This window comes from Bombus vosnesenskii, unplaced genomic scaffold (assembly GCF_011952255.1).
Source record: "Bombus vosnesenskii isolate JDL3184/JDL3185 unplaced genomic scaffold, Bvos_JDL3184-5_v1.1 scf7180000013262, whole genome shotgun sequence".
Classification (NCBI taxonomy): domain Eukaryota; kingdom Metazoa; phylum Arthropoda; class Insecta; order Hymenoptera; family Apidae; genus Bombus; species Bombus vosnesenskii.
In genome coordinates this window covers 4,363,811-4,380,677 of record NW_022882922.1, presented here as the reverse complement: position 1 = coordinate 4,380,677, position 16,867 = coordinate 4,363,811, and the positions used below count along the sequence as shown (strand labels likewise).

Sequence of the window (16,867 nt, the reverse complement as noted above, 5' to 3'; positions counted from 1 at the left end):
CGTACGTTTTCGCGTTTCACCGTATTCGACGAGTATTCGCGGCTCCACCAGTCACCTTGAGTTTCTTTTCTCTTTTCGCGATTTACGCCGACGATCGACCCGGTGCTTGGTACCAAGAGGGAAAATCAGAGAACGCCAAAGATAGAGAAGGCTAGTGGCGCGAACGAGATAATTTTATGGAAAGGCAAAGACCGTTTTTTCGATGACGAAACGTTCTCGCGCGATTCACCGTTCCGGCTGGAACATCGGGTCGTCGAACGTTGCTACGATCGACTCGGTCGAACAACGAATGCATCGGTTTCGTTCTATCGATACGTCGATAATTAAAAATCCGACTGCCGAATTCAACGGAGAATAATTAGTCGGCGCGAAACGTTACCGCGTCTGTCGCGCGAACGAACCTTTTGTAATCCCAGCCCCTTCCGGAAAGTAGGTCGAACTTTCGCGGACTTTCTCTCTTTCTCTTTCTCTTTGCCCGGCTCTTTCTCCCTCGCGCTGCATCGTTGTGCTGCATCGGTGGATCGATCCTGGAATTATTAGGTAATTACCGTGGTGCGCTGGGAATAATTTCAGAATCGATTAGAGAAGAGGAAGGGGGTGGGAAAGGGGGTGGCAACGTTAGGAGGATCGCTAGTGCGAACTTCCTCGGCTGAAATTAAATGCCCACTCGTTTTGCGTCGAACCGCCCAACCTCGATTCCATCTCGCTTCCGTTCAGCCGCCTGTTCTTAAGTCGCTACCGCGAACTCTCGACACGCGTAATTGGACGTTATCGACGACAGTTCTAGTCGCAAAAAAAACAAACTTCCGAGCAGATTTAAAAAGCTGATCGACTATAATCTCGCGTCGCGCATACATATTCCTTTGCCTTTATTTTTAGACGAAATTCATTATACTTTCTTCGTGGCTACGAATCGACGAATCGCGGGATCAGAGAGACGATGTTTCTACGAGTCGAAATACGCGATTCAGCTCTCACTGTCAAAATCTTTGCTCGCATCACGATGTTCTCCAGTCTGTCGAATCGTACCCGATTCGAAAGACACGCAGATAGCCGGTAGAGTTTGAAGGGCGCGCTTAAAGAATTTATGGTAGAAGGGAAATTAGGGAGGAAGCGAATACGAAATGAAATTTTCCAGGAATTCGACGCTCCGGCCGTTACTACGAGGATGAACCTGTACGAGACGCGTTTGCAGCCGTACTTTTCTTAACGTCTCCATCCTGAATCGTGTCACCGAGGGAGGATACCATCCTGCGAGGTCAAAGCTCGAAGCGCGGATCGACGAACAGGGTGGAGGCGCGATAAACATAAAGAAAATGGGGGTGCCGGATGTAGAGCAGGCTAAGAGACGACTCCAGGATATTCTTAGGAAAGCGCAGAAGCTCGAGATCCCCCCGCAAGAAGTGATCTCGACGCGGACCGCCCAGAAGCTTCTTGCCAGAACGAGGAACGTCCTGGCATGGACGATCTGGATCACCGTTTTTGTCCTGCTGCTCAGCGGCGTGGTCTATGCCCGTTGGCCGACGAGACAAGAAGTCGAGACCATTAGGACTGTCCTTAGGCGAACGGTGAGTCACGCAAATTATTTTCACCCTTCTGATCGCACAGGCTTGTTCGTATCAGCAACTGCGATACGTTCCATAATTTTATACGTTTTACGTCCTGGTAGCCGCAGTTAATCGATATATAGTACATATCGATATATAGTAAACCGTAACGTTCGACTCTTAAAAAATATCGTATCGTATTTGCACGCTGTTTTACGACGATGTCACCCGAGCGAGTGTTTGGCGTTTAGTCGAACGTTTCCTAGAATTTTTATCTTGTTTTAACGGCTCTAAAAAATTGTCGAGTTAGTAACGTCGGTACGTACAAGGTCCTTGTTACCGTGCAACTTTGGAGAATCGATAATCGTTATTTCGACAAAGTCTGGTTAAACGGAGCAATTATAAAATGCGCGTATTCGTGACGATTTGGAGTTTCGGTGGAGCCGAGTTTTTCCAATACGAAAGTAGCTTGTCGGAATGTTGCGTGTATCGAGGACAAGCGTAGGCGCATTGGAAACGAGAGATGAAATTGCATCGGAAAATGAATCGAATTGGTAAGCAATTGGTCCAAGTGAACTCGACGAGGTACGGCGACTCGCATCTAAAATAAAACGCTCGCCTCGACGAACGTGATCGTTGACATGTTCAGAAATAATAAAAAGAACCTCTCTGCCAATCGTCTCGCAATCGTACTCGTAAAATCGTTGGCTAAACGATCGAACGAGTGTCGCGAACGATGATCGCGCATAGATCGATCGATCGGTTTTTATCCCTGAATACCGGTTCGACGAGGATGGTTACTCGATAACGCTATTGTTTCTTGCTTTCTATTTGCGAATCGGAACTTTTCATACTGTCAACTTGGCTCGCGGGCCAACGCTAATCGGTTTCGATCTCGTCTAATAAACTACAACCGTGTTACGTTTTACGCGCGTTAGTTGCTTATCGCGGTCAGCTGTTAATTGGGCTAACTATGTCTTTAACGATCGTTGCGTCGTATCGATCGATCCAGAGAAAGCGTTATAAATATTTTTCAATAGCCACGTTAGCCAGATAGATCGGTTGTATCATCGGATCCATAAGCCTGATGGCTCTGTTTGCGATTTCGCTAGCAAATGTACGAGCGAGCGCGACGAATAAGCACAGGCCGTGTTATTAAGCGAACTTCAAAGTTCACAGGTTGTACCAGCTTGGAAATTAAAACGGAGCGAGTCCAGGGACTAATAAGCGCGCTTGGCGTCCGTCCAAAAACACGGAACAGCGGAGCTCGCTTTTTTCGCGACACCTTATACGCGGATTATTTCGTCAAGTTGACTGTCCCGTGGCGCGCTGGATTTGCAATTCCGTGCCGGAATACTCTGCCTAATAGCGTAACGTCGAATAACCCTCGCGCACCGTGGCTCGTGGGTCAACATCATTGACAGACAACGCCGTCGATGGAGTTGCTACCGAAACGCGTTTCCCCTGTTCTACCTGCTTGACATTCCACCTCCTGGTCCCGACGTCCTCTCGGATTCTTCGATTTCTCCCTCGACTTCTCTCGCGCGAATTCGCATTAAAAAGTTGGAAAGTTCTTTGTTTTATCGAAGAAGGTTCTCGTTTTACCGGAGAGCGTTCTCTTGCTTTATCGGACAACGTTTCCGTTACTCTAGCGACGTCTGTTCTTTTTCAAATTGTTTGACACGCGTGACAACGTTTTTAGAGATCGAACGACGTTCTTCCATGGATGCTCGCTTAATCTAGATTCCAACTGCGACGGATAAACATCCAACTGCTGACGAATGAAAGTAAAAGATCGATCTACCTCGAGTTCCTGTGTTGCACGAATATCTTTGCTAATTCGCGTAAAAAAGAGTCAGCCGATCGCGATCGAAGAGCACCGATATCCAACACCCAATCGAGTACGCGTAACGTTGAGATCGAAATTCAATTTCTTCTTCGGTAACGGTGACGAAGAAAAAGGTTCGTTACATCGTCGAATAATCGGTATAGCCGAGCCCAGGTTAGTAGCAATTATCGCAATTCGAAGATGTAAAGGCGAGCCGGTTACTCGTATTGGCGACACGTGGTTCGAATGCGATAGTAATCTTTTGTACGGATGGAAATGCTGTTGCGTTCTCGATGAAAGCGGTGTTGGTGTATTTCCACCGAAGGAAACGTTAATCGACGATGACGAAACGAAGGTTCCTTTTGCAGTGGCACGAGAAGCGATTTCGACGGATCAACCGTGCTACCATAAAAAACAATTTGCTCGGTCGATTTGTTTGAAAGCGTACTATAACGCAGTTACCGTTCCTATTTATTCGACATCGCTATGGATTATTAAACGCCTGGAGCGTCGAGGGACGAAAAACGTTTTGCATTGTCACGGTAGTCCGCGATAGGATCGAATCGGCGAAACCTCTCGCTTTCCGCGTTTCATTTCATTTACTTTGGATCAAACAGGTGTCGTGTCGTGTCGTGGCTAATTTTTCGCCGAATCTAATCGCACGATCGAAAGACGATTTGCCACTCGGCGAATTAATTTATACGTATATCGTGACATCATCCGATACGGAGAAACGGAAACTTCGAAGCTTGTTCCGGAAAACGAAAATCGGCCGAGCGAACCAAGTGGAATCTTTAGGAGGTAATTGGCGAAAGAACGAGTTGCGAGATAAAAACCACGGGAATATTTTCGTCGAGGAACGATCGCCGTCACGACGGCGCTTCGAACGTCGTAACGACGCAGAAACTCTGTTACGTTAGCAGCGTGGTTGAAATTAACCGCGAAATTTCTCCCTTCCAAGTACCTTTGGCGAAGCATTTTTTAAACGCGTACGAAAGTGCGCGTTTAATTCGTTCGAATTAGACGCGGCAGAGACGCGAGGGAAATTCTCGCGGCTGATAGAAGAGGCGGGCAGGGGGGAGGCGGAGGGTGTGGCCGGTGGTCGGGCATTTTGCATTCGGTCGAGCCGAAAATTTACACGGAGCGAACATTATTCGTAAATTTGGCGAGCCGAGACGGGGGTTACTTCAAAAGTAGCTAACGAACCGGGTTCCGACTTACGGACGCTGCGGCTGCCTGCATGGTAATTGCGTTAACTTACTTAATTAGGATCCCGCTCGCTAATCAACTCGAAGTCTCTTTCGAAAGGTTGTTCAGCTTCCGCCCCATAGCTTGCCGCGTTACACCTTTATTTTCGGCAGACCTTTGAAAGGTTAATTTACCATGGTGTCATTTATCAGCCTCTTGTTCTCGCTATTCCGTGTTATTACGCGCTATAACGATATATGGTACGTACGTTGAAACTTTGTAATTTAAACGAATACCACCGGCTCTGGACAGCCTCTATTAATTCATTTTATACGACTCGTGATTCATCGTTATCCTTTCGTTTCTCCGACATTTGTTACGAAGCAGATACTTGTCTCGTGTCTGGTCTATCCGTTTCTTCCGACTCGCAACGATCGCGATCGAATATCTATCCGAGAGACCGGTAAGCCGAAAGCGACGTTCCCCGGGACGATGATATCTCGAGAGGAAATTTATGTTTTCGGTGGAAGAGTAATAACGTTACACACTGCCGTGTTGCAGTTTTCTCCAAGAATAATCTTCCTGTCTTGGAATTTCTTGCCAGCGTTTCGCCGATATCGTATCGTGTATATGTATTTTTCCGTTAAACCGTACGTAGCTGTTCCATGTGTTCCCGTTTCCCATTTTTTCCCTTACGATCATCGATCCGTCGTTGCGTACCGTTATTTCGCTTCTTCCACTTTTACGCGTCTAACTTTCGAATTTTCTCCTCTTATCGATTCGTCTTCTATCACGTTCCAATGGGAATCGAATGGTTTCTATCGCAGAACCACGAGTATTCGAATTCCCGTTTACAATCTGTCACTGCGTTGCGTATAGCGCGTAACCCGGCAAAAGCTGTTTTCTCGATATTCAACGCGAATAAATCGGTAGATCGCATTTATTTAAATAGCGTAAATCTACGTGATCGTCAAAAGCTGAACGATCGGTCGCATGCGTCGCAACGTCAACGAAGCTTCGAATAATCGCGATCGGGAAAGATCGGTGGACGGAGCGTCTAGGACGGACACAAGGAGCGACAAAAATCTACGTACGTCTAATAAGAAGCGGTAGAGATGTCATTCGACCGCGACAGAGATCTTGATCAATCGGTTAATTAATTCGCTTCTTTCCGACCGTGCGCGGAACGTAGGTCTCATTATCCGCGAACGCGGATGCTAAATTAATTGTTGCTCGTTCTCGAGGAGTTTGGCCGTGAGGTAAATTCGTGTTTGCGAGTTCCAATCAGCCACTGTTCCGCGTATCGTTTTGTTTGTCGTCGCTCGCTCACGCCCGCCGAGGCAACGCTCCGACTCGGAACTCGAATCTAGACGGAGTAGATTCGCCCCAGTTCTCGAAAGTATAATTTTCCGCGAGGAATCCGCTCGCTTTCTTTCGATTCTGCGGGGACAGAACGTAGTGGAACGACTTTGAACGCGAGATTTCAAAGACTCGTGTGCGCGACGACGACGGATCGCGCGTGCGGAATAAGCAGTTTTCCTAAAGTTTCATCGCGCCGTGTTTTTTCTGCCGCTTAGGAGCTACGCTGATATTCCTTTCGGCGCAACCGTCCACTCTCGAAATACTTTGGCGGCAATTGGATTACGTCGTGGAAGGACCAACTTTGCTTTTCGCGAAGCCGGGGCCAAACTATGGCGCGATCTTCCGATTCGATTTTGCGTTAACGTTGAAATTAATAGAATTCGTTAAAAGCCGTTGAAAGCTTTTCGATATAGGACAACAAACCGGGCACCGTCGAGTTACGTCAGTATTATCGTCTTTGGGGAAGTTTTTACGGAAGAGAGAGGAGCCGATAAAAGCTCGAGTCGCGAACGATCCATCTGCTCGCCACCTCGAAATCGCTATCGATCATGCCGCTACGTAATTATTTTCCAACGTCGACGATTCCATCCATTCTCCTTTGGTTTCTTTTTTTTCGAAATCTTCGCGTTCGGATTCAAACTAGCCCGTCACGAGTAAAACGCGGGTCGAGTTGTCGAGTAACTCGAAGCTAGCTGGAGAGGCTGCCAGCTCTCCAAGTGCTCAATTTTCATGGAAATGGCAGGGAAACAGCAGCATCCCCCTTCCCCTTTCGCATATTTTTCCTTCTTTTTGCCTTTTTTCGTCCTTTTTTTTTTTTGGCTTTGCTTTCCCCTTCCTTCTCCCGTTGAAACGCGCGCGATGCGACGAATGCGATCGAATATCCACTCGGGCTGTCCCGCTTCCGTCCCCCGTCGTTTCTTCCGTTCGCTCGGCGAGTTTTCATTTGCTCGATTACCATGTGTTGTTTTGTCCGCGAAAAAAGCACAGTCCGAGGACAATTTTCAGGTGGAAAACAGAACGTTCCACGTGTTTTTATCGAAGAAACAGCCGTGTTCGGAGCGACGCGCACAAATACTCGCACAACTCGTTAAATCGCTGTTTTGCGCTTTACCAGTGTTTCGATCGATCTAGAATCTGGAGGGAAATTTCATTCGTGCGAGGAATCGAGTCGATTGGATTCGCGTTCGATCGAGTTGCCTCGAGTTCAGCGAACTTAGTCCAAACGAAAGAGGATGATACGATCACGCGTGTTACAGATTTATTAAGCATCCGCGATCTCTGTACGCGTTTTACTCTCCCACCAACGTTTTTCCTTTCGTCGCGTCAACGCTTCGCCTCCGTCGCATTTGTTCGATTTTCTTCGGTCGTGTATCACTCGGATGGAAAAACTGTCGCGCAACGGAAACGTTTTCTAAACGAGAAACGGAAAGTTGTTTCTTCGAGCGATCGAGTTAAACGGAGACGCGGCAAGAACGACGTCGATCGCGCTCGCTTTGTTGCCCGCGCGTCGAATTCCAACGACTAGTATCGGTTCCAAGTCGTCGAACGTTTCGATCGAAGGATGGCTCCGGTTAAATGGAAAATTTAGCGACAATTAGCTCCGAACCTTTTTGCGAAAGAACTCTTTTATCTCATCGCCTCTGTTCCATCTATCCGACACGGATCTGTTAACCATGGTTGGCGGTATTGCGTTTACGTCACGCTTTGAACTTTAATCGAACTTTCTCGCGTGAACCAGAGTCATCTGAGAAGCAGATAAAAGCGGAACGAACCGTTGTATTTTATATAACGTTATTTACTCGCGATCTCTCGGTTGATTTCGCTTTTTCTCCTTCTATAGAGCACTTTGAATAAGAGAAGTTTTTCCTGTACAGTGGCGAGATACGGGGAGACACAGCCAGGTTACGCAATCAGGTTTCTATTGTGTAAGGTCACGGACGAGACCCGTGATCGCGTAACGCTCGCTCGTAAATTTCCTGCAGGAACAGCTTCCTAGCAGAGAAAATCTCTGTCCTAAGAAAACGTTCCTCTAACCAGAGAGTACGATGGCAACGTTGCTGTCTCCTCGCGCGTTCGTTCCGGCCCACCCGCTTTATTATACGGTGCGAACGTTTCTTTCGATTAGGTAATTCGGTTAACGACAGGCCTGTCGCGTGAATTTTCTTTTTCCATTCGCCGAACGTGCGGAATTTTTCCGCGTCGCGAAAATTCTTCATTTCGGAAAATCACGGAAAAAAAAAAACCGGACGACCACCGATCTCCACCAAGGAATCGCTGCCGGCGACAAAAAAATTGCATCGCGTGGAATCATTTTTGCCGGTGGTCGCGCAGTTGTGCAGTTGCGCAGTTGCGCAACTATCGTGACCGACCACGAGTGAAACATTTTTCAACGCGCTTCGTTAATTCTCGGATTTCACAAAGCTGTTTTGAACTCTGACCAACGCGCGAATGTACAACGAACGTGGCGGTGCTTTGTTCGCTTTCTTCTGCCCCTTTTCCCTTTCTTTTTTCCATCTTTTCATTCGCCGAATACGATGGCAACCAAAAATGGTCGACCGTCACGGAAAGAGAGGAAACGTTCCTACAGCGACCGCTCGTTTTTCATCGTTGCTCCCGCCGCGTTCATCGTCGCAAGATGTTATTCTTTCGTTTCGCCGCGTATTCCCGGTAATTGTTACATTTGCGTTGTGATAAATCGCAGCTGTCGCCAACTCCGGGCAACAACGGTGCCGCCCTAGGGATTTTATCTCTCGTGCAACGCGCACGAAAAATGTAAACGTTGCACGATGCTCGGCGAACGTTCTTCTTCCGCGCAGCTTCGTCTCGTCTAGTCCCGCCGTTCCTTCGTTCGCTTCGATGCCGCGGCCAACGATCCAGCAAATCGAGGCGAATTCGAATTAACGGTCATCCGAGGACGCTGAAAATGACCACGACGTACGAATCGATTTCAAGAGGAGAGTTACTGGAGTCGCGATGTTGGGAACGAGGGAAGCGGAAAATTCCAAAGCAGTGGACAACGACAGAGCTTGGATCGGAAGGACGGCCAATTGTAAGGATGGAAAAAGAGGAGGAAGCGGTTAAAATATGGACGTTAAGGCGAAACTATCGTAAATCGTCGGGGAACGTGGTGGAGTCGAGTGGAGGCGGAGGAAGAAAAGACGGAGAAGAAGAGGCGAAAGAACATGCTCGCAGCAGTTTAGTTGATTCTCTGATCACGAATTCAATTCTCGCTCGAGTTTTTGCTCCTTCTCGCGTTACGTTTCAATTAAACGCGAAACGAAGCTGACTGTCCCGGACGGAGCGTTGGCGTGGCGCGACTGGCGAAATTAGGTTTTCGCTGGAAGCGACGGTTTCGCGTCCCACCGATCGCGGTTATCGCGCCGAGCAATGCCGAGCGCCGCGTCACGTTTCTACGCGTCGAGTAGCATCTGCGATTATTTACGTCGCGTGACGTATCGCTGCAGAGAAAGCCCGTGCATTTGCCGCGAGTTCCGTGATTGCGCACAATGCGCACAATACGCCACGGACGCCGTTATCGCGTTGCAGTTTATAGTTGCTAGCGTTACCTTTGCTGGTTGCTAGTCGCCACGCGGCCCGTCCGACCACCGACCAACCGTCCGATCCTTTCCCCTTGCGCCGTTTAATTTTCTCCATTACCGGCCTCGCTTCTAGCATGCATCGCGATCGTCGCGCTCCACCCGCTCGTTCCCTTCTTTTCATTTTATCTGTATCAACGCGGATCTAATGGAAATCGAGTTTCTACACGGTCGACCTCGCCGGCTTATATTCGATGGCTTGACCGCGGAATCTCGAGCGGAAGGATCTTAAAGTCCAACGTTCCTATTAGATAGCTTTGTAATAGCAAAAAAAAGAAAAAAGGGTGGTATACGCTTGGTCTATCATATATTTAAGTTCGAGTTTTCTCGGGATAGTATAAGTTGTAAATTTCAGGTATAAACTAAGAATCGTAAGAGTGCTGGGAAAAGGGAAAGAGAGAGAGAGAGAGTGTGCGTAAGTAAGTAAGAGTGCATGCCTTGGTGACGAAAAGCTAAATGAGTAAAGGAGTGGGAGAAGGGTGCGAGAGTCGAGGGTCAGCATTTTTTCACCTGGGAAGACAGACGTTGTGAGCCGAGTGCGAGAACAAGACGTACGACGATATTGTAGTCAGTTTTTGCATCGGGTATTGCTTGCTAAGATAAAACTAAACTTCACTTCAAATAGAACAATCCTTTCTTGTCCTTACTTTGGACTATTTGATATACTACAGCTCTTTTACCCGAATATATTCCTATTATACGAAACGCTTTGAAATTCGATTAGCATCGTCGCGCGACGCTCGTCTATCGTCGTTATACTGGACGAGTTTGAAACGAATTTGACAAATATACAGGATAGTTGGTAACTGGTGGTACAAGCGGAAAGGGGGTGATTCTACGTGAAAAAAGAAGTCGAAAATATAGAATAAAAATTTTCCGTTCGAGGCTTTGTTTTCGAGAAAATCGACTTTAAACTTTCGCTCGGTATGCGTGCACTTTAACACGTCTCGTTGTAACGGATCTCACTGTAGATCGTTGTCTCGATGGAAAAATTAAAAAAAAATTTTTATTCTATATTTTCGACTTCTTCCTTCGCGTAGAATCACCCCCTTTCCGCTTGTACCACCAGTTACCAACCACCCTGTATATGGAAACTACAAGATATCCGATACAAGTATCAGCTATCCGTATACGTGTACGCATGTACGTATTATATATGTGGCAGAGTGGCGTATTTTGCGATACTCTGTACACGACAGCTCGACGAAGAATCTTAGAGCGGAATAGCCACATAGCGGGACGGTGGTGAAAGGCAAACTCGGCGCGCAGACAATTTTTGAGCGAACAAGCGACGTTTCATTCTGATTTTCCGCGTTTCGCGAAATTTCAGCGCTGCACCTCGTCGACCAAGCGCAGCTCGGCTAATTTTCTCATTAGGAAGTTCCCTTTGCATTTAAATAAGACACCGGTGCCTCTCTTCCAGTTCGAACGGAAAACGCGCGGGGCTACGTGTTTCGGGGAAATATTTATGCATGGCGGTGTGAATAGTTGCCCGTTTCAAGGAAAACTTGTAAATTTACGTCTACAATTTCGCCGGCTCGCGAAAATTAACGCGTACCGCGCGCCGAATTAGCTTTTTACTCGATTACGCCGGGAAACGTCGAATCTACGCCCCGAAGAAGAAATTCCGACGAACCTCGCGTGGAATAACGGATAACCGGGTAAACCTCTAAATCACCCTTTTAACCGGAATCTTGGCCAAGGAGCGGCCACCGGTTTCGCGAATTTCGTGCGTCGCGATTGAAATAGGTTAGCGAGCCCGGAGTTAGAGACAAGAGTCTAAGAGGAATACGACTGATTAACGGGGGCGAATAGCCAGAAATTTCAATTAGGACCGTCCAAGCTTTACCCGATTGTCGTTCAAACTGGCAAACTTTGCCACGTCGATAAAGTTCGTACGTTGGCTGAAACGATGGGCAAACGGTGAAAAGCTACACCGGCCAGCGTATTATTCATATACAGCCAGAACCGTTTTACCTGTGAATCGCAGACTGGTTTCTCGCGTAACTGGAAATCGGCCGATCGATCGATCGAGACCGAGTCGATCGATCGAGATGACAAACGCTTTGGACGCCGATGTACGAACGACCGCAGTGTCGGGATGTACTTGGGCAGTTTGAAAAAGCGTCGAGGCGACAAAGCTTGCAAACGCGACCTCGAATTAATTACCGGTACGTCCAAGTTGACAGTTAGATGGGTCAAAGTTACCGAATATCGATGCAACCTATAAAGCAATCGTCGAATGGTTTTGCCGCGGTGCAACGATTGCAATTCATAGGTGTGCGCCGGTATTGGATCGTTTAATGGACAGACGGCGCGAGCACGGGCAGGCCAGCGATTTTCGAACGAACGGGTAACCGCCGGAAACGAAAGAAATTGATAAACTTAACCGGCAGCCGTGTAAAGCGGTGAAACGACCGCGAGGATGACGGGTCTCGGATCTCTGTCGAACGAACGTCGATGCTAGACCAGGTACGCAAAAATCGCCTACGTGGGATCATCGGTCGACGAAACGCTGCCTGTTTGCCAAGCCTACTCGTTCCGTTCGTTTGTTTCTGGTTTGCGGTGAAACATTCGGATAACCCTGATTACCGAGTCACTGGCAATCATTCCGAGCTGTTTGCTCGGCAGTTTTCCCCTCCGCGAATAGCTTCGCCAAACCGAATCGAGCCAAATGAAACCAAACTAAACCATCGTTGGTTGCCCCGGAAAAGGAGGTCAATGCGACACGAGCACGCCTATGAAATCGCACGACGTCGCCCCGTTTCCCATATCTCCCCCGTATCACCTCTAGGATCTTTACAACGAACCCGTCAAGTTAGGCTATAGTTGGGCTGCTTTACGACACGGACGCGAGAATCTGTCGTTCTTCTTAATTTTTAATTTTCACCAATTTTCTACTTTTTACTATATTTTCTCGTCGAAGCCGGAGATCGAGAAATTACTTTGTTACTGTCATCGAATTCTACGTCTATCCTAGCTAGCCACTAGCTTTTCCTAAAACCTTTAACACGATATATCGGTATATCGACGATGGACATTGAATTTTCCCTCGGGGCTGACGCTCACTTTCGCCGTACTTGGAGGCGATTTGATGGGTAGATGCTCGTGAATTAAGAAACCGTCCGAGGGGATAAGACCGCCATCGTTTCGTCGATCGGATCAACGCGCGCGTTTCGATATTTTTTCCAAAGACGCTAACATTTTTTAACGAATTTAACGATGTCCGCTCCGCGTTAATTCGCAGCCAATGTCGCTTACTTTCCTCGACTAAATCGGAAAGCAGAGTGGTTTTTTTTTTTAGAATGGAAGAAGCGATGTTAGAGGAGCTCGAGCGTCGAGCATCGTTTGAGAGGGACTCGCGCGGTTCTTTCCACCTGGTTAACTTTCGCCCCTCGTATCACGGCTTTTCGCTCGCCAAAACTTCACGCTCGTCTCCTTCGCTCTTTTTTTCTTGCCGGTTCTCGAATCGGTCGACTAGCCCCTCGTAAAATCCTTCGCGCGAAATGCGTAAAACGACTGGAAAATGTCTGCTCGTATTGTTCGAACGTCGAACGGTTTTCGATACCGCCGCGTCTCGCGCTTACCTACTCTGCTTCGCACCGACTGTACCTGACACGGGCTGACCCACTGACGAAGTCCACTCCCGTCAATTACCAGCAGTTCTGCCTCCGCCTCTCCTTTGGCCGATATACGCGCATCCTTACCACCAGACTGCGGATATCGATGCCAATTCGTATTTTTACAAAGTAAAAGAATCTTTACGTTCTTAAATTTCTCGCGAATACATAAAAATCCACCGAGTATTTATCACGAAACATTCGCCAATTTTCTTATCCAAATTTGGACGTAGGTTTCTCAGCCGTAATCGGTATTTGTGCGATCAACCGTATTGCGTTTTTCGGCCGAATAAATCTGCTGCTGCTCGTGGAACATTACTCGACCGAGGGCAGATTCGAAGGTGCGGGACATGGCCGCGTAAACACGGAGAACGCATTGTCGAGAAACTCGACGTAACGACGCTAAACTGCAATTTGTCGGAGCGCTTAATCGCGACTGCCTTCCACGTTCCAGCTTTTACGATCCGTTGCCAAAATTTTGCCAACTAAGGTGCAACGTCGAACGAAAGACGGACGTAACGCGATTAATTAGCGGACGTCGCGTACGAAATTGCACGGTACACAGGTACGCACGGTTGCGCATTTGCGAACGTACGCGTGGTTATCGGTCACTATACCGTGTAATTTCGACACGAGTACGCTTCTGTTCCGTTTCGCGCATGCACCGACGCGTTAACTCACGGAGCATTCCTCCGCAACCGTCTTAATTGCTTCAAGATTCTTGCGCGGCGCGCAACTATGAAAGGAATCCACGATTCCGGAAGGACGCCAGAACGATAATCAGCTGTATACCCTTGGCGCTGCCACGACTCTCGCGATTTCAATTCTCGTATTCACCACGCGTTCCTAATTCATATTTCGTCTTCGAATTCGAATCGTCGATCCAAGTTCCCGACGGACGACGAAGAATTGCGAAATAATTTCAGGTTAAACGCAACTTCGAATAAGAGCGCGAAGCCGACGTTCAAGTTGTGTTGCTTTCAAACCAGAATGTTTATCGCGTGAACGAAGGATAAGTCGACGTTGGTGGAGACGTCGACGAGCGATTTTCATGCGGTAGGATCGCAAACCGCCACTTGGAACGCTCGAACGTTATTTTAAATACCGATTGACAGAGACAGGCCTGAGAGGGAATAGCGGGCCGATCAACAGGCTAAGTGGTAGGCAGGTTCGTAACGAGGCCGACCACGATCATGCATGTAAATTACACACGCGAGTTCGCCGTCTTCTGGCGCGGTCTCAGAAAATGCGCCCCTCCGATCCACGCTCCTGCCTTTTGTTCGCGAGCTCTCCGCGTTTTCCCACGATTCTACGGAGAGCGGGTGGCTTTTGCTTTTCGCCATCGGGTCGAAGACACGGCGAGACCGCGCGATTCCGTAAACCGCGCCGAGTTACGACGTCGCAACGGAAACGTTCGTTCCGTCGTAATCACAGATCGTATCTTAAACCATAGATTGGAATTTAAATCGCGGCGCTTACGCCGGCTCGAAAGCTTATCGGAAATACAAAGGAACGCGCGAGTTATGCGTTATAGCGTTGCGAGAGCCATTTGGGTAGCGCGTCTCCCCGGAGAAAATGGAGAGCACGAAGAACCAAGTGGAATGGAGTTTACGGGTGTTGGGCGATTTATGGTCACGCGTCGTACGTTCGCATACGCGTGTATCGCGTTTCCCGTAAAAACGAGGTTGACACGTTTCTCTTTCCCCTTTTTTTATCGCGTCTCCTCGCTGCTCGCTACTAAATAATCCAGTTTAGTTACCGCCGTGGTATTTTTCTTTTCCGCGACCGTGCCGCGCGATGTCCCTCGAAGCCACCTTCTGCCGCCGCTTCCGTAACCCGTGGCCCGCGAGTTCTTTCTCGAGGTCGCCGCAACAAATTACCTTGTCACGATAGAAAAGGTAATTTAAAGTCGCGATAATACGAAACGCACGAGCGATTACACGGTGGCAATTAGTTGGCTCACGGCAGCGGTAATCGACCGGCCGTTTGCCCTCACCGAGTCGATTAATTCGAGAAATAGCAAGATCGATCTCGTTTTCGCTTACTGGCATTCTTTCGGCTCGTTCGGCTGATATTTGTCTCCGGGGAAAGCGAAAACTGTACGGATGGTAACGCGCATGATAAACGACGAGTTAGACCTTTATGGGACACGGAGGGATTTACGCGGACGTTAGAGATGGATACGTCCGACTACCGTCGCATCGTTTCCTAGCGCGTTAATTCAACGCGCGTCCGCGAAGCCTTTGCGCCTATATTTACATTAACGTTTTACGTTTGCTCGATACGCTTCGATATAGATCGGGGGGTTATCTCTCGGTCGAACAGCTCCATCGATCGCGGCTACTCGAAACCATCCGTACAGCCGACCCAATGACGTTTTCAAGCGTCGAGCGTGACGATCGAGGCTCGGCAAATAATTTATCCCTGCTCGTTCGACGACACGATCGATTTACTTTTTCGCTTCTGGCGAGAGGAGATTGCGTTCGCGCGTGTATTCACATCGAAGTGAGAATCGAGGGGAGTTTGTCACGAATACGAACGAATTGGTCACGGGGGTGCAGCAGGCCTGACGAATACACCGTCGTCGACAAATAATCCGCCACTCGACGATGGTAACTGCCGGACAGGAGCAACCGACGAGGCTGCGTACCTCGATTTCTCCGCGTTCTCTGCGACGTCGTACGACCGATATACGTCGGTTCGCGTATAGATACACTCGCCGGTAGCGGTAACGCCGACTCTCGGCTCTTCGCGATAGTCCGTATTTCGCCTTAGATGTATATATACACGCGTTAAGCGCCTTTACCACCGTAACGATAAAGGCTACTTAACATTTATTCGCGTTGCTTGTACCAAGCTTCTCCGACATCTCGTTATCGTGACGTTTGCACGGTAGTCACGATAAAATACAGCTCGGTAGAGAGATAACGATCCACGGGCCGTTTGGATGTTTGGATAAAATATGAGGATCGGATAGCGCGAAGTCGATGCAATTTAGGGGTATGGGTGCGTAGTTTGCCCGAGCAACGCCAGTCGAACACGCGCTTGTATATATGATAAACAACTGGAACGCGTGACGCACGCGAAATTCAAAATTCATTTAGCTCGTGAAGCGCGTCGGTATGTCGATACGCGAGGCGTGGAGTTTCTCGCGTGCATCGCTGCACATTTATGCAGAGCGTGCAACGAGACAAACTGAACTCCCTCGGTTGCCTGCCTCCCTGCCTCCCTACCTGCCTGCCTGCCTGCCTGCCTGCCTGCCACCCTGCCGTTGGCTACATGCCGTCACTATATATGAATACGTACCGACGTTCATTCGATTTCAGCCTCCTAAACGGGCAAGTCGCTTCGTACGCGCCCTTCCGACATTTATACGACCTAACAAGCTCCACTTCCGATACTTTCCTCTTTCAGCTTCTACCGATTGCGCTTTTATTCCGGCTCTTTTTTTTTTTTTTTTTTTTGGCACAGTTCTAACACACCGTCGAGTATACGCTCGTCGCCTTATATTTCTCGCAAACGGACCACGAGGCACTCGTAAAGCGCGTAAATAACTTGCGACGGTAGAGTAGATGCGGAAAATGCGTGAAAATAGAAATATACCGAATACGGTTACGATTACGGTTCGTTCGAAGCGCGTTAACGTTCAAGATGTACGAGTTCGAGCATGGAAAGTACATCGAGTATGCGTGTTTCGTTGGCGAAGCATACTTTACCCGTACAAGG

The 16,867-nt window shown here is 48.4% G+C and overlaps 1 protein-coding gene across 1 annotated transcript in view; it reads left to right on the top strand.

Moving 5' to 3' along the window:
* The window catches only part of LOC117236708, a 59,969-nt gene that overhangs the window by 2,014 nt on the left and 41,088 nt on the right, over positions 1-16,867 (top strand). Inside the window, exon 2 of the mRNA XM_033499932.1 lies at positions 1,139-1,568. Coding sequence (XP_033355823.1) covers positions 1,317-1,568 — 252 coding nt within the window. The 5' untranslated portion in view covers positions 1,139-1,316. The remainder of the gene's footprint in view (positions 1-1,138; positions 1,569-16,867) is intronic.